The following is a 20,887-nucleotide window of genomic DNA, read 5'->3' as shown; positions in this document are numbered from 1 at the left end:
GACACTTCTCTGCCACCTCCTATAGTGACGAAAGGCAAAGAAAGACTGGGGGATAGGGGAAGTGGGAGGGATATTAAAGCCTTTGGCTGGGGGTGTCTGTCTCCTCCTAGTAGCCAGGGTGTTGTATTTCCCAACAGTAAGGAATGAAGTTGTGGACTCTCACTGCCTTTTGGTAGGAAACTAACCGTTTTTGCACAATACCATGTGCAGGTGTTCATTTGAGTGAAGCAGTTGGTGCCGTGCAAATGACCAACTAATCGCAGACCACTAAATCATAATGAGACAAAAAATTTTATGATCTATCTTACTGGTTGTTGCAGTCCTACATACAACACACACACACACACACACCCTCCCATAACACACACACACACACACACACACCCTCCTACAACACACACACACACCCTCCTACAACACACACACACACCCTCCTACAACACACACACCTGCTACAACACACACACCCACCTTGTTTTTTTATTATAATCATTTAGTTGTAAAGTTCTGTCAAATTTGGTACTTGATGTATGAATAAAGGTATATAATGACACTGATTCATGGTAAAAAGAAACCCAGATAAAACATACTAAACAAAACAAATACAAGAGGAGGGGCCTGCACTGAAGAGCTTACAATCTACAGGTACAATATTATGAAATATGTGCCAGCCTTATTGTTCATCACTTACAAACAAAATAATACTTCTGGATTCTTTATTTGCATTAAATCATTACTTTTTATGATGCCAATTTTAGTTGGTCTTTTTGAATGCAACGCCCCTTTATGTTTAATGCGTACTACAAGTTTTGTGGCATTTATTTATAATTACAGAAAAACAGAGCTGATTCTCTTAACAAATACAGTTAGTAAGGGAAAGAGGACAATACAATTAAGAAAAGCTTGACATTAACTGATTTTTTTTATGAATATAAGATCGCTTTTTTACTGTTAAAACTTGGATTGACATGTCTTGTACCTTATTAAAGGGACTGTAAAAAACCCTGTAATTACAAGACACTACTTCTATTTTGTTGTAGAATATCGTATCAGCCAAGTATAAACATTGTTTAGATAAAACCTTGTTTCCTGCAAAACTCAAAATTCCACCCATTTCGAGGAGCCAATCAATACTTGATACTGAAGAGAACAAGGCTAGCCACAATCATTATGGTAGTATAAAGTGTTACTGTTTTGCAATATCTGTTAAAACCAATAAGGGAAAGATATGTAGCAGGGTGAGCTTTGATAAGTCAGCAATGTGCTTTTTCAGTTCTGAGAATTAAAAAAGCAACAACTTTAAGGGGATAAAATAAATTATGAAAGTAAAAGGGAATAAAATAAATTATGAAAGTATTATTGCCAAAGTTATTTTGCTATTCATAAATAAACCTTTTTAAGATCTTGTTTTCCTGTCATTCATAATGTGTGCAAAAACAAGAAAGAAATAATAAAAACGTTATATGGTTATGGATAGGGACTTCCAGTGAGTATCACGACCACCTAAAACCAAAGTAGGAATTATGTGGCAAGGTTAGCCTTGATAAGTCTATATAGTGTGTGTTTTTTGTTCAGAGATTTAGAAAATTCCCCCATTGTTTTAAGCTAATTTACATGAAAAATCAGCAAAATAATGAAAGCGGGTTGCAAAGTGTTTTTACAACACCTAACTAAACCTTTTCACTGTTCCTTTAATTTAAGGAATATAAAAGTAAAAAATAAACGTTCATGATTCAGATAGAGCATGCAATTTTAAGACACTTTTAAATTAACTTCTATTTTCAAATTTGCTTCGTTCTCATGGTATCACTTGTTGAAAAAAAATACACATATCCTACACTAGTGGGAGCTAGTTGCCGATTGGTGCCTGCACACATATGTCCTATTGTGATTGGCTTACTGATATGTCAAGCTAGCTGCCAGTAGTGCAATGCTGTTCCTTCAGCAAAGGCTTCCTATCCCTTTAAGTTAACATTTTAGTAACAGCACTTTCTTAAAAGTGCATTCTAAAAAACAATGTGATGAACGGTCTGTGATATAAACAAAGGTTTACTGCTGTATGTTACTTTGTTGCAAATCCTAATAAAATAATTTGAAAAAATATATATAATGCGAAATAGTACATGTTGCCTAAGAAAGATTACATTACCATAGACCTGTATCTTGGTTGGAAAATAACTTTTTCCCCTCCAAAATAATTGTAGTTACTAAGAACAGTAAATATTTTGCTGGTTCCTGTTAATTGAGGAAGCAAGCTCTGTCCTCCATGACAACAGCCCACAATAATTCTGTTTATTCTCTTTACAAAAATATAAATACTTTGTTACCTACAATTATATCATAATTTCTGTCAGACACCCACCATTTTTAGTAAATAAAAACAGACACCGAAAAAACAGGTTGACAGTAAACCCATAAAGTGCTTATGCAAAGATGGTCAAAAATCATTTACAAAAATACTATATTTTTTTTAAATAATTTCACACAAACACATTTCAATTTTGCCCTTTCAATCCCTTTAAAGTGATGGTAAATCCGAGTGTTTCAAAAAGGCTAGGATTTACCATCACTACAAATAAACAGGACTTTCAGTCATCCCTTTGTAGAAAAGGGTGCTAAATTTACTCTCTGTGCCACGGCCTCCTCACTAAACTTTGCCGATCTGGCCGCTCACGGCACAGCTCTCTTCTCAATGAGGTGACGTTTTCACCTTTAAACCAATAGCCTTGCTAGCATACAGAACAGTGCTGTACGGCTATTGTTTTAAAGGTGAAAACGTCGCCTCATTGAAAAAAGAGCTGTGCCGTGAGCGGCCAGATCGACAAAGTTTAGTGAGGAGGCCGTGGAACAGAAGAGTAAATATAGCACCCTTTTCTACAAAGGGATGACTGAAAGTCCTGTTTATTTGTAGTGATGGTAAATCCTAGCCATTTTGAAACACTCGGATTGACCATCACTTTAAAGGGATTGAAAGGTCAAAATTGAAATGTGCTCGTGTCAAATCATTTAAAAAAAAAAATATATAGTATTTTTGACCATCTCTGCATAAGCACTTTATTGAGAAAAAGAGAGCTGTACTGTGGGCGGCCTGAGTTTCGGGAGGAGACTGCGGAGCAGAAAGGGTACATTTAGACCCTTTTTACAAATTGATGACTGAAAATCCTGTTTATTTTTAGTGATGGCAAATCCTAGCTTTTTTTTAAAAACAGGTTTAAAGGGACATGAGATAGAGCAGCGGTCGCCAACCAGTGGTCCACGAGAAGATGTTGGTGGTCCTTGACACCATCAAGCAGGATTTAATCTCCTTGATGGTGTCACCGTCACGTCGCAACTCCCTACAGTGCCTGGCTGGACATCAGTGAAAGTGAGGAGTTAAATTACAATCTCCTCTATGCACGTTGCGTAGTACTGCACAACTTGCGTAGCTAGATTGTATTTTTAACTCCTCTCGCACCGGGTACGCTGCTCAGAGAAGATGCTTCCATTCTAAAGACAGCAGAGGTTGGTATAGTCTTGGCTTAAAATAGTGGAATTCAAGTATATAAAAAAAAAAGAAAATCTTAAAAAATTCTCTTATAATTTATTTATTCTCTTCCCTTTACCTGTCTCTTTGTAGTAATTTTCCTAATTCCTTCAGATGGACTTACATCACTGTTTGTCTACCTCCCCTCCTTTTTTTTTTAAATATTAAATAATTATTTTTCATTCTAATAATTTTATTCCACCTGAATTCCAGTAATTGCCATCCAGCAGATCAGAGATATCCCACCAGTATTATAGTAATTGCCAGAAATATCAGTCATGATTAGCGCACATCCATATTGAGAGCTTTCCGATATAAACTTTATTTATGACTCAGATGTCTGTCCAGGATCATAAGTAGTTTTGAATAATTCCTAACTGGGGAGGTAACTTGGAAGTCTTGTGGTCCTTTTAAACATAATTCTTTTTTTCCCCACTTTCTGCCTCTGTTTCCAGCTCAAAAGTTTGCACTCACCCTTGATCTGTCATTTGGAAGTTCTCAGTTCTGTCATTCAGTTAGTTAATTCCAAAAAATTATATAGCCGGTAGCCCAGAACTCCAACCTCCAGGGTGTGTTCAATACCCGGGTGCACTCCTCTAAGGTGTATACAGAAACTTTTCTTTGAGGGAGGGCGCTCACAGGACTTTTTTCATGCAAAACAGTATAGTTTTTATTTCCAAACGGTTACATTAATAGATAGATTGTCGCCGTTTCGGCCCCTGCATGGGCCTTTCTCAAGACAAAAGTGTTCGAAAAAGGATACAAAACACACAATTGGAACTTATAAGATTAGATCAACTTATAATAAAAAGCTTAAAGTGAAGGTTAAAGTTAGCATGTTTAGATGATTGCAAATGTAAGTAGCCTAAAAATTAAGGGTAGTTTAATTCATCAATTTTGTTACTCTGAATATTTACCGATTTATCAGCCGTTTTACACTGGAAACTAATCGTTCTGTAATCTGCCCGTTTTTTGGGGGGTTTTTTTGGGAGCTAGGTCACGTTCTTCGAGTAGCCAATCCTATGTCTGGCCGTTAGGCGGCCGTCATTTGACGTCACTTAATTTGTATTCATTGTGCGCATGCGTTAGCTACACTTCCTGTAGCTTGTAAGCCGTGCTCGTTCAAGATTATCGCATGCGCAAATCGTCCTCAATCAAGCAACTCGCCTGGACGCAGTGTGTTTACAAACATGGATGCAACGGGGATTGACGCATGCGCTTTAGATCGTCATTGTTTTTAGTCGCGCAGGCGCAATTAGATGTTACGGCGTGATGTGCGCATGCGCAAGCTTTCAGAGAATCGCGAACGCGCATTTACAATACGTATAGAGCGGGGTGGGAACGCTCTATACGTAATACTCAAAGAAACCAGGAACTAACTGGAGGGTGGAGCTATAAGCGGCCGAACAAGAAGAGAAAAAGTATTTATTTTTTATTTTTTATATATATACAAATATGTGATAAAAATTTAGCGATCTTGCCATATATTAAGTAATTAACATAATACTGCTTTCAATTGCGGAAAACTTTACCTTCACTTTAATGCAAGAAAAAAATAATTAGGACAGTGACATCCCTCCACTATCAGAATAAACCTAAGAACAAAATAAACACACACACATCACTAAAGAACAAAAAAGAAAAACATTTTTATAAAAATAAGGAGTCCATATAGCAAGCAAAGTCCTACCATAATATAAGACAGCAACAGTCCACAAAAGATGGTTCCAAATTAATGAAAGTGCATTTCAAAGTTGTTTCATTATGCTTAAAGAGACAGTCAAGTCCAAAAAAACTTTCATGACTTAAATAGGGAATGTAATTTTAAACAACTTTCCAATTTACTTTTATCACCAATTTTGCTTTGTTCTCTTGGTATTCTTAGTTGAAAGCTAAATCTAGGAGGTTCCTATGCTAATTTCTTAGACCTTGAAGACTGCCTCTAATCTGAATGCATTTTGACCATTAGAGGGCATTAGTTCATGTGTTTCATTTAGATAACATTGAGATCATGCACGTGAAGTTACCCTGGAGTGAGCACCGATTGGCTAAAATGCAATCTGTCAAAATAACTGAAATAAGGGAGCAGTTTGCAGAAGCATAGATACAAGGTAATCACAAAAATTCTGATGTTGACTGTCCCTTTAAATAAACTATTTATAGGAAATTACAATTTGAGCTTAATGTCCCTTTAATTTGTAGGATAACCTTATGCATATCCCAGGAATTCTTGAAACAATGTCTAAATTATTAAAATATTTATCAGTTTGTTCCTTTATAAACTGTATGCTCTCCCTCCAGTGAGGCATATGGTAATAATGACAAATTAGACCGTTATATCCCATTGTATCACTACACTGCTCCCTTGCAACACACGTGTCCATCCATGTGACTCGTCCGTGTTAGCTGACAGCTAAAATTGTGTCCAATGTGCTCCTCTTTTTTGCTAGCTCATCCCTCAGAACACAAGTTTCTAGGCCTGTGCAACTTTGCTTATGCTTTTATTTTAAATAAGAGGGTTTCCAAAATGTTGTTTCTCTCTTTGTATGAAAAAAAAAAAAAGAAAGAAAAGAGAATGCTCTCTCTAATGAGTAAGCCGATTTCCATCTCCATCACTACAGCTGGGCCAGCAGATACAACCCTTTCAGTTTGCAGAAATGTTTAGCAAGTTCTCTAACATCTGCCAGTTATGTCATTAGCCCCTAAGCTGTAGTGGTTAACCAAACTCAATACATCCAGAAACCTCAAGCATGTGCAAAACCACAATGGACAAATAAAGCTTTGTCACAAGACGCAAAGCACCACGTCTAGTGTCATCAGATTGTGGTTATGCATCTAAGGATGTCTATCACAGAGGCATCGAGTATGTTCTTTGTCTCCTGAGATCTTTCCTACTGTCTGATGTCTCTTCAGTCAAAAACACAATGAACATACAAGGCAGAGTGTCCATAGTGACTGTAAAATATTGCAATGCCAAACCAGCCAGGTTTATGTCTGTGTCACTGATTATATTCATCCTCAGAAACTATTTTTTTTTAAATCTATTTTTTGTAATATTTTAACCAGCAGAAGTGATTTTAGTTCTAGTTCTCCCTAAATCAATACAGCAACAGCCAATCAGCTTTAATGAATGACTACTGCCCAAAGCCTCTCTCAAAACTGGATTTTGATTATGGAATGTTCTTCCCACAACAAAATAATAGAGCTCTGGATAGGCTAAGTGGGAACAGAACTAATTTATAAACAAAATGCAGAAAAATAGCAAACTAATTTGACTTCAAGGGATATAAAGCCCCAAATTTTTCTTTTGTGATACAGACAGTTCATACAAATTTAAAAAAAAGTTTCCATATTACTTATATTATCAAATGTTCTTTATTCCCATGGTATTCTTTGTTAGGGACACTCGCCAAAATTAAACATTTATGATTCACATAGAGCAGCAATTTTAAACAACTTTCCAATTTACTTCCATTAACAAAATGTGCACAGTCTTTTTATATTTACACTTTTTGAGTCACAGGCTCCTACTGAGCATGTGCAAAAGTTCACAGAATATAAATATATGTACTGTATTTGTGATTGGTTGATGGCACATGATGCAAAGTGAGTGGAAATAGACATAACTGAAATATGTCAGAAAAAAAAATCTACTACTCATTTGAAATTCAGTGCTTTTGCATTGTCTTTTTATCATGCCTTTGTTGATTATGCAAATTTACTGTATTTACTGGTCCTTTAGATACTTAGGTAGGTGTCTGGAGCACTACATGGCAGGAATAGTGCTGATATCTAGTGCTCTTGTAAACAGATAACATTCTTGCAAAACTGCTGTCATACAGTGCTTCAGACACATGCATGCTCCTGAGCTTACTTCCCTGATTTTCAACAAAAGATATCAAGAGCACAAAGAAAATTTGATAATAAAGTAAATGAGAAAGTTGTTTACAATTACATGCTGTGTCTGAACCATGAAAGAAAAATTTCGGGTTTTATGTCCCTTAACCCTCCTTCAGCATCAAGAACATATTAAATTCCAAAAAAGTCACCCGAAGATGAACAGCTATAAAATAGGTCAAATACGAGATACACGAGGCGCTAAATCAGGTGCTAGATGTCCGTCTGTTCTGGAAACATTTGCTGTTCACTTCCATACAACAAAATATTTTTGAAAATGTTCAAGTGGAACTAAAATTTGCTCTTAAAAAAAAAAAAAAAAGTTACTTGTAAAATGTGGCGTTTGGTCTGGTTGGACACCCAGCATGCTGGCTACCTTGGCAGATATTTTCTTCACCATCTTCTGTTTGCCCTTTGTGTAGACCTAAAACAGTTTTCTGGCTCAGCTTTAACTGGAAGAAAATGTGCTGTATTTATTTGTATTGGGTTTAGCAGTGTATCCTCTCTCTGCAACAAATTACACATTTCCCTTTCTAGCCTGTGGTGTCCTCTAGGCCAGTGATTTTTTAACCTTTTTTTTGCCATGGCACACTTTTTTACATTAAAAAATCCTGTGGCACACCACCATCCCAAAATTTTTAAAAAATCACACATTGTAGCCTAATACAGCATATATATATATATACACATACGCACACACACATACTGTATGTATTGTGCTGTTATGCCATGCCTCCTACAAACTACCCCTGCACTGGGAGTAAAAAAACAAGCAAAGTTAAAAAATGTCACACTGTTGTCAGTCTGCCGTGGCACACCTGAGGATCTCTCACGGCACACTAGTGTGCCACTGGCACACTGGTTGAAAAACACTGCTCTAGGCTACATCAAGAAGCCAACAAGCCTATGTGATCAGCTACGGTTTCAATGTCAGATTTTGTTTTCCCAAAAAAAAGACAAAGTGAGAATCTTTTTAATCAAAATAACTCAAAACAATTAGAGAACATTCTGTTGCAAAGCCGCTGAGCTGATTTCAACCAGATAATAGCTACAACTCCCAAAACATAAATCATTACAAACTCATTCATGTAGTAACATATGGCTTTCTTCACATTTAAATGGACAGTAAGTCAAAATGAAACTTAAAAGGGACAGTCAAGTCCAAAAGATACTTTCATGATTTAAAAAGGGCATGTAATTTTAAACAACTTGCCAATTTACTTTTATCACCAATTTTGCTTTGTTCTCTTGTTATTCTTAGTTGAAAGCTAAACCTAGGAGGTTCATCTGCTAATTTCTTAGACCTTGAAGACTGCCTCTAATCTGAATGCATTTTTGATCACTAGAGGGCATTAGTTTGTGTGTTTCATATAGATAACATTGAGCTCATGCACGTGAAGTGACCTAGGAGTAAGCACTGATTGGCTAAAATGCAAGTCTGTCAAAATAACTGAAATAAGGGGGCAGTCAGCAGAAGCTTAGGTACAAGGTAATTACAGAGGTATAAAGTGTATTTATATAACTGTGTTGGTTATGCAAAACTGGGGAATGGGTAATAAACGACAAAAATTCTAGTGTTGACTGTCCCTTTAAATTGACAGGATAGAGCGTGGAATTTTAAACAACTTTACAATTTACTTATCAGTTTTGCTTACTTCTTTTGGTATCCTTTGTTAACGAGTAATCCTATCTGAGCTCAGGAGCGTGCACGTGTCTATAGCCATCTGGCAGCAGTGTTTGCAATATTGTTTATTGCAGTGCTACACAAATGTTGCAAATACTGGTGCCATAGAGTTCTAAAGATACGTGAATGCTCCTGAGCACCTATCATCTTACCTAGGGTTATGCTTTAAACAAAATAAAAACACACATTTAATAATAAAAAGCAAAAAAAAAAAAAGTTGTTTAAAATTGCATACTCTATCTGAAACAGAATGCTTAGTTTTAACTTTACTGTGCCTTTAAAGGACATCCACCCCATTCACCATGTTTAATCCTTAAAGGGATATTAAACACTTTGAGATGGTAATATAAAACGATAAATAGTTATTCTCTGACTAATCTTTATTTAAATGCATCATTCTATCTAGCAGTTGTTTAGTGTTTAATGTCCCTTTCAGGATTTCAATTAATTTAAGTGTAATTACTAAACAAAAGATCACTTCTAAACAGATGGATGTATATTTCATCTTCCTTCCTGTCTAACAGATATGAAAACATTTACAAGTATGCTAATACAGGTATACCTCACTTTACAGCGCTTCGCTTTACAGCGATTCGCTAGTACAGCGCTTTGTGGAGCTGAAGTTCAACCTCCAAGGATTTTGAAACAGTGCTGTAATCATCGTGAGATTGCGAAAAAAGTGAATGGCACCATTTTGTTATGCTTAGTTCACTCTGTTAACAGCATTGCAGTGCAATCTTTGTCTCAGTGCTAGTCTGGCAAATTTTACTACAGTAATTGTCACTATTTTACAGGTACAGTATTTATTGAATACTGTGCTGTGCTAGTGTTAAACTAAACTTAGCCCTATTGCACCCCTAATATATGTTAGTTCAAACATGTTTTCAAGATTTTAAACACTGAAAAGAAAGCTATAACTGCCTTGTTTCACTTTAAGGCGGTTTTCACTTTACAGCGGGTCTCCGGTCCCTAACCCGCTGTATGAGCGGGGTATACCTGTAAATAACAACCAAATTTTAATAGTTTTTTCAAATAAAGGGACATTGTACTCAAAAGTCTTCTATCATACAAATGAAAGAGCCACAAATTTGCATATGAAATCTATATTTAAAAACAAAAACAAAAAATATTTAAGCCAGAAAAGGCTTAAAAAGACAATGTACTGCACTCACAGGACAGCACAGGATGGCTGTCCCTCCCTCTTATGCTGATCTTGGGCAAATCAGCCTTCTTCAATAAAGGATATGGTTTTGGGCTGCTGAAACTCAATGTCAAGACAAAGTCTGCAAGTGGAGTTTGATTCACATCATGTGGTTCATCGAATACAGACTCCGGCAAGGTTAACAGCAGCTTAGAAAACAAATACAAAATGGACGGAGTATGACCTGACCTTCACAGATGGGACACTGATAATGCCATAGGAACATAAATTACCATCAAAGAGCATGCTAAAGGCATGAAGCATACGTTCAACACTAAATTTTCACCAAACATTGGAAGAGTGGAAAGGTTAAAGCAGCCTACACGCATGAATACATAAACCTTGGCTGCAATATGAATTTTGACTACCCCTGCCAATACACAGCTCTGCAGTGGTTTGTTATGAAGGATGGCTTGCTGGGTACCAGATGACCTTTGACAGTGCCAAATCCAAGCTCACCAAGAACAACTTTGGTGTGGAAATGGAAGTCTCCTGTCTTGTATCCAATAGCAATGTCAATGATGGGTCAGAGTTCGCTGGCTCCATTTACCAGAAAGTCAGGGGGAAAATTGAGACGTCAGTTAACCTCACCAGGACAGCTAGCAACAACTGGATTCCACTGCATCTGACTGCAAAGGTGAACAATTCCTGCCTTATTGGTGTTGGTTACACCAAAACTTTGAGGCCAGGTACTCTTCCCTGCTTTGGTAGACGGAAAAATTGGAGGACACAAGGATGGTGTTGGTTTGGATTTAGAGGCTTAAGAACACCTCTCTTCAGTCAAACCACAGCAAGGGATATCCAAGAAATTGGCCTCATCTATATATTATGTTTTAAAAATCATTACCAGCAAATCTTCTATTTGCCTCCCTCTGTCTCCCCCACACCCCACTAAAATATAATACGACAGAAGCTGTATTGAGGTAGAAGTTCTACGTTATCTGGTTGAACCTAGTTAAAGTCGCCTTGTTATCTCTCTTCGTTGAGCATTTACAGTGAATCACTTCTTTATAAATTTATTTAAAAGTGTATTTAATTTGTAGTGCTTCTTGCAAAACATGAAATAGACCTCAATTGAGAGAAAAACAAAATGTACGTGTGTATGCATGTTTGTTTTTATGTTTCTTTTAACATTTTGATGTCAAGTCATGCACAAGCAACTAAGTGAGCTGTAGATCTTGTAACACCTGACATTTCTCTGACGGTTGGAGACTCTATTCTCAACACCTCACTCCAGGTCCACTGTCTTGGGGTCACACTAGACTCAGAGCTCACATTCAACCCACATATGCAAACACTTCCCAAATCCTGCTGTTCACCACACCTACGCAACATTTCCAGAATTCGTCCCTTCTTTACTCAAAAAAACTACAAAAATTCTTATTCATTTCCTCATTATGTCACGCATTGATTATTGCAATCTACTCCTAAATGGCCTTCCAAAACACCACCTCTTCTCTCTCCAATCTATTATGAATGCTTCTGGTAGACTCATCTACCTAAGTCACCGATCTACATCAGCTGCTCCACTCTGCCAGTCTCTACACTGGCTTTGCATACACTCCAGAATACAATTTAAAGTATTAACCCTAACTTACAAAGCACTAAACAGTCTAACTTCCAACTATATTTCCTCTCTCATCGTGAAATATTCCCCATCCCGTCCTCTTCGAACAACCTCTGACCTACGTCTCTACACTCCTGTTATCTCTACTTTCCACTAACGCCTCCAAGACTTCTCACGTGCTGCTCCTGTCCTCTGGAACCCCCTACCCTGCTTCATAAGACTGTCTCCAACCTTGTATAGCTTCAGACGCTCCTTGAAAGCCCACCTATTCAGAGAGACTTACCATCTCTCCTCCATCCCTCATCCGAACCAAACTAATACATGAACTGCCTGACTCACTGCTGCAACTACAACCGATGGAACAAACTACTACAACCTTATGTCTCTGCACCCTAAACCTGTAGACTGTGAGCTCTCTAGCTAAACCTGTAGACTGTGAGCTCTCTGGAGCAGGGCCCTCTTCCTCCTATATTAGATTTATTTAGTTTTGTATTTTATAAAACATCTTTGTCATTGCATACCCCTATCATTGTACCCAGCGCTACGGAATTTGGCGGCACTATACAAATAAATAATAATAAGTCTGAGGGGCAGCATTTTTGCGTAAATTACCTTTATTTTGTGAGGATGTATGATATCCCAAGAAAGTTAGAATTATGAATAAAACCAGAAAAGACAATGTTCTCAGGGAAGTAAATTAATGAGAGTTAAATGTATTAAAAACAGCTTCAGGAACAGCCTTTAAAATATGTTGCTGCCTCTTTTCTACAGAGAAAATTAGCATTCATATTTTCTGTATAGGTTTTAGTTTCAACAGGCAAGCACAGCTATTTCAAATGACAAGATAAAGAAGTTATTTATGAACATATGAATACACTCCAGCAGGTAAAATAGATCACTGGAAACACATTTAAGAGGAGAAAATGTTATAGTACACTGTTATTTAATCATAAAAGTGCATTAGAATATCCATACTTTAAAACACAAATATATATACAATTAATTTACACAATTTTGCTTTTTGTATCCATTTTAGCAGTATTCTTATACATAATCTCCCTATTTATAGTTCCATGCGGTATATTGCAATATGCATGCACTATGAGTGTTTAACATTGTAATCAGACAATATGTTACTCTTATGTATCTCAATATGCAGCACAGGCAACAATAACGTGCTTGTACAAAATAAAAAGGAGGTTGACTTTGAAAGGAAACATTTTAATAAAATAACACCTACAATAAACAGAGGCGCAGATTTTTATTTACTACATTTTTGTTATGCACACATATATATATAAATATTCATAATAGGTGAAGACAGTATACACATAATAGGTGAAGACAGTATACACATAATAGGTGAAGACAGTATACACATAATAGGTGAAGACAGTATACACATAATAGGTGAAGACAGTATACACATAATAGGTGAAGACAGTATACACATAATAGGTGAAGACAGTATACACATAATAGGTGAAGACAGTATACACATAATAGGTGAAGACAGTATACACATAATAGGTGAAGACAGTATACACATAATAGGTGAAGACAGTATACACATAATAGGTGAAGACAGTATACACATAATAGGTGAAGACAGTATACACATAATAGGTGAAGACAGTATACACATAATAGGTGAAGACAGTATACACATAATAGGTGAAGACAGTATACACATAATAGGTGAAGACAGTATACACATAATAGGTGAAGACAGTATACCACATAATAGGTGAAGACAGTATACACATAATAGGTGAAGACAGTATACACATAATAGGTGAAGACAGTATACACATAATAGGTGAAGACAGTAAACACATAATAGGTGAAGACAGTAAACACATAATAGGTGAAGACAGTAAACACATAATAGGTGAAGACAGTAAACACATAATAGGTGAAGACAGTAAACACATAATAGGTGAAGACAGTAAACACATAATAGGTGAAGACAGTAAACACATAATATACCTTCTAAAAGGTGACACATGCTTAACAGTAGTGTGTACTAAACATATTATACATACAAAAACACCAATGGCCACCTATTATGAATTAAATGTATTTTACTTGCACATTCTATATGTAGAGATACTTCATTGGGAAGGGAGCTTGTCACCTTGGGATTGGCCACAATCACCCACATTGCCTTTAGGTCCATATTTTTCTATTACATATTTATTTTGTATGTGTAAGTGCCGGCTAGGACATATTTATATCTTATCTGGTCTATCTTACTCCTTTCTGCTTCTTTCTTTCTCTATTTCTGACTTTTTATATATATATATATATATATATATATATATATATATATATATATATATATATATATATATATATGATAAATTCATTTCTTTCATATTAGCAAGAGTCCATGAGCTAGTGACGTATGGGATATACATTCCTACCAGGAGGGGCAAAGTTTCCCAAACCTCAAAATGCCTACAAATACACCCCTCACCACACCCACAATTCAGTTTAACGAATAGCCAAGAAGTGGGGTGAAAAGAAAGGAGCAAAAGCATCAAAAAAATAAGGAATTGGAATAATTGTGCTTTATACAAAAAAATCATAACCACCACAAAAAAAGGGTGGGTCTCATGGACTCTTGCTAATATGAAAGAAATGAATTTATCAGGTAAGTTCTTACATAAATTATGCTTTCTTTCATGTAATTAGCAAGAGTCCATGAGCTAGTGACGTATGGGATAGCAGATACCCAAGATGTGGAACTTCCACGCAAGAGTCACTAGAGAGGGAGGGATAAAATAAAGACAGCCAATTCCGATGAAAAAATAATCCACAACGCAAATCAAAAAAATGAAATAATAAGCAGCAGAATCAAACTGAAACAGCTGCCTGAAGTACTTTTCTACCAAAAACTGCTTCTGAAGAAGAGAAAACATCAAAATGGTAGAATTTAGTAAAAAGTATGCAAAGAAGACCAAGTTGCTGCTTTGCAAATTTGATCAACAGAAGCTTCATTCCTAAAAGCCCAGGAAGTAGAAACTGACCTAGTAGAATGAGCTGTAATCCTTTGAGGCGGGGACTTACCTGACTCTACATAGGCATGATGAATCAAAGATTTTAACCCAAGATGCCAAAGAAATGGCAGAAGCCCTTCTGACCTTTCCTGGAACCAGAAAAGATGACAAATAGACTAGAAGTCTTTCTAAAATCTTTAGTAGCTTCAACATAATATTTCAAAGCTCTAACTACATCCAAAGAATGTAAAGATTTTTCCAGAGAATTCTTAGGATTAGGACACAATGAAGGGACAACAATCTCTCTACTAATGTTGTTGTAAAAATTTAAATGAAGTCCGCAACACTGCCTTATCCTGATGAAATATCAGGAAAGGAGATTTACAAGAAAGAGCAGATAACTCAGAAACTCTTCTAGCAGAAGAGATGACTAAAAGGAACAACACTTTCCAAGAAAGTAATTTAATATCCAGAGAATGCATAGGTTCAAACGGAGGAGCCTGTAAAGCCCTCAGAACCAAATTAAGACTCCAAGGAGGAGAGATTGAATGACAGGCTTGATACGAACCAAAGCCTGTACAAAACAATAAATATCAGGATGATTAGCAATCTTTCTGTGAAAAAGAACAGAAAGAGCAGAGATTTGACCTTTCAAAGAGCTTGCAGACAAACCCTTATCCAAACCATCCTGAAGAAACTGTAAAATTCTAGGAAATCTAAAAGAATGCCAAGAGAATTTATGAGAAGAACACCAAGAAATGTAAGTCTTCCAGACTCGATAATAAATCTTTCTAGACATAGATTTACGAGCCTGTATCATAGTATTAATAACCGAGTCAGAGAAACCTCTATGACTAAGAATCAAGCGTTCAATCTCCATACCTTCAAATTTAATGATTTGATTTCCTGATGGAAAAATGGGCCTTGAGATAGAAGGTCTGGCCTTAACGGAAGTGTCCAAGGTTGGCAACTGGCCATCCGAACGAGATCCGCATACCAAAACCTGTGAGGCCATGCTGGAGCCACCAGCAATACAAACGAACGTTCCATTAGAATTTTGGAAATCACCTTTGGAAGAAGAACTAGAGGCGTAAAGATATAAGCAGGTTGATAATTCCAAGGAAGCGACAGCACGTCCACTGCTTCCGCCTGAGGATCCCTGGATCTGGACAGATACCTGGGAAGTTTCTTGTTTAGATGAGAGGCCATCAGATCTATTTCTGGAAGTCCCCAGATTTGAACAATCTGAAGAAATACCTCTGGGTGAAGAGACCATTCGCCCGGATGTAACGTCTGGCGACTGAGATAATCCGCTTCCCAATTGTCTACACCTGGGATGTGAACCGCAGAGATTGGACAGGAGCTGGATTCCGCCCATACAAGTATCCGAGATACTTCTTTCATAGCATGAGGACTGTGAGTCCCACCTTGATGATTGACATACGCCACTGTTGAGACATTGTCTGTCTGAAAACAAATAAACGATTCTCTCTTCAGAAGAGGCCAGAACTGAAGAGCTCTGAAAATCGCACGGAGTTCCAAAATGTTGATTGGTAATTTCGCCTCCTGAAATTCCCAAACCCCCTGCGCTGTCAGAGAACCCCATACAGCTCCCCAACCTGAAAGACTCACATCTGTTGAGATTACAGTCCAGGTTAGATGAACAAAAGAGGCCCCTTGAATTAGACGATGGTGATTCAACCACCAAGTCAGAGAAGATCAAACATTGGGATTTAAGGATATTAATTGTGATATCTTTGTATAATCCCTGCACCACTGGTTCAGCATACAAAGCTGAAGAGGTCTCATGTGAAAACGAGCAAAGGGGATCGCGTCCGAAGCAGCAGTCATGAGACCTAGAATTTCCATGCACAAAGCTACCGAAGGGAACGATTGAGACTAAAGGTTTCGACAAGCTGAAACCAACTTCAGACGTCTCTTTTCTGTTAGAGACAAAGTCATGGACACTGAATCTATTTGAAAGCCCAAAAAGGTTACCTTTGTCTGAGGAATCAAAGAACTCTTTGGTAAATTGATCCTCCAACCATGTCTTTGAAGAAACGACACAAGTTGATTCGTATGAGATTCTGCAGAATGTAAAGACTGAGCAAGTACCAAGATATCGTCCAAATAAGGAAATACCGCAATACCCTGTTCTCTGATTACAGAGAGAAGGGCACCGAGAACCTTTGAAAAGATCCTTGGAGCTGTTGCTAGGCCAAACGGAAGGGCAACAAACTGGTAATGCTTGTCTAGAAAAGAGAATCTCAGAAACTGATAGTGATCTGGATGAATTGGAATGTGAAGAAATGCATCCTGTAAGTCTTTTGTAGACATATAAAGCCCTTGCTTAACAAAAGGCAGAATAGTCCTTATAGTCACCATTTTGAAAGTTGGTATCCTTACATAACGATTCAATATTTTTAGATCCAGAACTGGTCTGAAGGAATTTTCCTTCTTTGGTACAATGAATAGATTTGAGTAAAACCCCAGACCCTGTTCCAGAACTGGAACTGGCACAATTACCCCAGCCAACTCTAGGTCTGAAACACATTTCAGAAATGCCTGAGCCTTCACTGGGTTTACTGGAATGCGAGAGAGAAAAAAATCTTCTCACAGGTGGCCTTACCTTGAAACCTATTCTGTACCCTTGTGAAACAATGTTCTGAATCCAAAGACTGTGAATCGAATTGATCCAAATATCTTTGAAAAATCGTAACCTGCCCCCTACCAGCTGTGCTGGAATGAGGGCCGCACCTTCATGCGGATTTAGGAGCTGGTTTTGACTTTCTAAAAGGCTTGGATTTATTCCAGACTGGAGAAGGTTTCCAAACGGAAACCGTTCCTTTATGGGAAGGGTCAGGCTTCTGTTCCTTATTCTGACAAAAGGAACGAAAACGATTAGCAGCCCTGTATTTACCTTTAGATTTTTTGTCCTGAGGCAAAAAGGTTCCGTTCCCCCCCAGTAACAGTTGAAATAATAGAATCCAACTGTGAACCAAATAATTTATTACCTTGGAAAGAAAGAGAAAGCAAAGTTGACTTAGAAGTCATATCTGCATTCCAAGATTTAAGCCATAAAGCTCTTCTAGCTAAAATAGCTAAAGACATATACCTGACATCAATTCTAATGATATCAAAAATGGCATCACAAATAAAGTTATTAGCATGTTGAAGAAGTTTAACAATGCTATAAGCATTATGGTCTGGCACTTGTTGCGCTAAAGCCTCCAACCAGAAAGTGGAAGCTGCAGCAACATCAGCCAAAGAAATAGCAGGTCTAAGAAGATTACCTGAACATAAATAAGCTCTCCTTAGAAAGGATTCAAGCTTCCTATCTAAAGGATCCTTAAAGGAAGTACTATCTGCCGTAGGAATAGTAGTACGTTTAGCAAGAGTAGAGATAGCCCCATCAACTTTAGGGATTTTGTCCCAAAACTCTAATCTATCAGATGGCACAGGGTACAATTTCTTAAACCTTGGAGAAGGAGTAAATGAAGTACCCAAACTATTCCATTCCCTAGAAATTACTTCTGAAATAGCATCAGGAACTGGAAAAACTTCTGGAATAACTACATGAGGTTTGAAAACCGAATTTAAACGCTTAGTATCAAGAGGACTAGACTCCTCCATATCTAATGCAATTAACACTTCTTTAAGTAAAGAACGAATAAACTCAATCTTAAATAAATATGATGATTTATCAGTGTCAATATCTGAGGCAGAATCTTCTGAACCAGATAGATCCTCATCAGAAACAGATAAGTCAGAATGATGGCGGTCACTTAAAAATTCATCTGAAATATTAGAAGTTTTAAAAGACCTTTTTCGTTTACTGGAAGGAGGAATAACAGACAGAGCCTTCCTAATAGAATTAGAAACAAATTCTTTTACATTAACAGGGACATCCTGAACATTAGATGTTGAAGGAACAACAACAGGTAATGGATTATTACTAATGGAAACACTATCTGCATTAGAAAGTTTATCATGACAATTATCACAAACTACAGCCGGAGGAACAGATACCAAAAGTTTACAACAAATGCACTTAACTTTGGTAGAACCAGCATCAGGCAGCGTCTTTCCAGAAGTAGATTCTGATCCAGGGTCAGGTTGAGACATCTTGCAATATGTAATAGAAAAAACAACATATAAAGCAAAATTATCAAATTCCTTAAATGACAGTTTCAGGAATGGGAAAAAATGCCAAATAAACAAGCCTCTAGCAACCAGAAGCAATGAAAAGTGAGACTGAAAAAGTGCGCCGAAAAAAACGACGCCCACATTTTTGGCGCAAAAAAATGTCTAACACATATACGTCAAAAATGACGCAATCACGAACAAACTTCCGGCGTCAATTAGGGCACCGGAAATGACAAAAAAAGTCCGCGCCAAGAATGACGCAATAAATTGAAGCATTTTCAGCCCCCGCGAGCCTAACAGCCCACAGGGAAAAAAGTCAATTGAAAAAAATTTTAAGGTAAGAAAAAAAATATTTATTCATATGCATTATCCCAAATAATGAAACTGACTGTCTGAAAGAAGGAATACTGATTATCCTGAATCATGGCAAATATAAGTTTAAGCACATATATTTAGAACTTTACATATAAAGTGCCCAACCATAGCTTAGAGTGTCATAATAAAAACATAATTTATGAAAGAACTTACCTGATAAATTCATTTCTTTCATATTAACAAGAGTCCATGAGCTAGTGACGTATGGGATATACATTCCTACCAGGAGGGGCAAAGTTTCCCAAACCTTAAAATGCCTATAAATACACCCCTCACCACACCCACAAATCAGTTTAACGAATAGCCAAGAAGTGGGGTGATAAGAAAAAGTGCGAAGCATATAAAATAAGGAATTGGAATAATTGTGCTTTATACAAAAAAATCATAACCACCACAAAAAAGGGTGGGCCTCATGGACTCTTGTTAATATGAAAGAAATGAATTTATCAGGTAAGTTCTTACATAAATTATGTTTTCTTTCATGTAATTAACAAGAGTCCATGAGCTAGTGACGTATGGGATAATGACTACCCAAGATGTGGATCTTTCCACACAAGAGTCACTAGAGAGGGAGGGATAAAATAAAGACAGCCAATTCCTGCTGAAAATAATCCACACCCAAAATAAAGTTTAACAAAAAACATAAGCAGAAGATTCAAACTGAAACCGCTGCCTGAAGAACTTTTCTACCAAAAACTGCTTCAGAAGAAGAAAATACATCAAAATGGTAGAATTTAGTAAAAGTATGCAAAGAAGACCAAGTTGCTGCTTTGCAGATCTGGTCAACCGAAGCTTCATTCGTAAACGCCCAGGAAGTAGATACTGACCTAGTAGAATGAGCTGTAATTCTTTGAGGCGGAGTTTTACCCGACTCAACATAGGCAAGATGAATTAAAGATTTCAACCAAGATGCCAAAGAAATGGCAGAAGCTTTCTGGCCTTTCCTAGAACCGGAAAAGATAACAAATAGACTAGAAGTCTTACGGAAAGATTTCGTAGCTTCAACATAATATTTCAAAGCTCTAACAACATCCAAAGAATGCAATGATTTCTCCTTAGAATTCTTAGGATTAGGACATAATGAAGGAACCACAATTTCTCTACTAATGTTGTTGGAATTCACAACTTTAGGTAAAAATTCAAAAGAAGTTCGCAACACCGCCTTATCCTGATGAAAAATCAGAAAAGGAGACTCACACGAAAGAGCAGATAATTCAGAAACTCTTCTAGCAGAAGAGATGGCCAAAAGGAACAAAACTTTCCAAGAAAGTAATTTAATGTCCAATGAATGCATAGGTTCAAACGGAGGAGCTTGAAGAGCTCCCAGAACCAAATTCAAACTCCAAGGAGGAGAAATTGACTTAATGACAGGTTTTATACGAACCAAAGCTTGTACAAAACAATGAATATCAGGAAGAATAGCAATCTTTCTGTGAAAAAGAACAGAAAGAGCAGAGATTTGTCCTTTCAAAGAACTTGCGGACAAACCCTT

The 20,887-nt window shown here is 37.0% G+C and overlaps 1 protein-coding gene and 1 pseudogene across 1 annotated transcript in view; one reads left to right on the top strand and one right to left on the bottom strand.

Moving 5' to 3' along the window:
• The window catches only part of TYRO3 (TYRO3 protein tyrosine kinase), a 533,278-nt gene that overhangs the window by 351,658 nt on the left and 160,733 nt on the right, over positions 1 to 20,887 (bottom strand). The window contains exon 6 of the mRNA XM_053697821.1: positions 9,435 to 9,473. Coding sequence (XP_053553796.1) covers positions 9,435 to 9,473 — 39 coding nt within the window. The remainder of the gene's footprint in view (positions 1 to 9,434; positions 9,474 to 20,887) is intronic.
• LOC128645064 (voltage-dependent anion-selective channel protein 2-like) lies at positions 10,290 to 11,069 on the top strand (annotated as a pseudogene).

The sequence above is a fragment of the Bombina bombina genome, chromosome 1 (assembly GCF_027579735.1).
Source record: "Bombina bombina isolate aBomBom1 chromosome 1, aBomBom1.pri, whole genome shotgun sequence".
Taxonomy (NCBI): Eukaryota; Metazoa; Chordata; class Amphibia; order Anura; family Bombinatoridae; genus Bombina; species Bombina bombina.
This window is presented reverse-complemented; position numbering and strand designations above follow the sequence as displayed.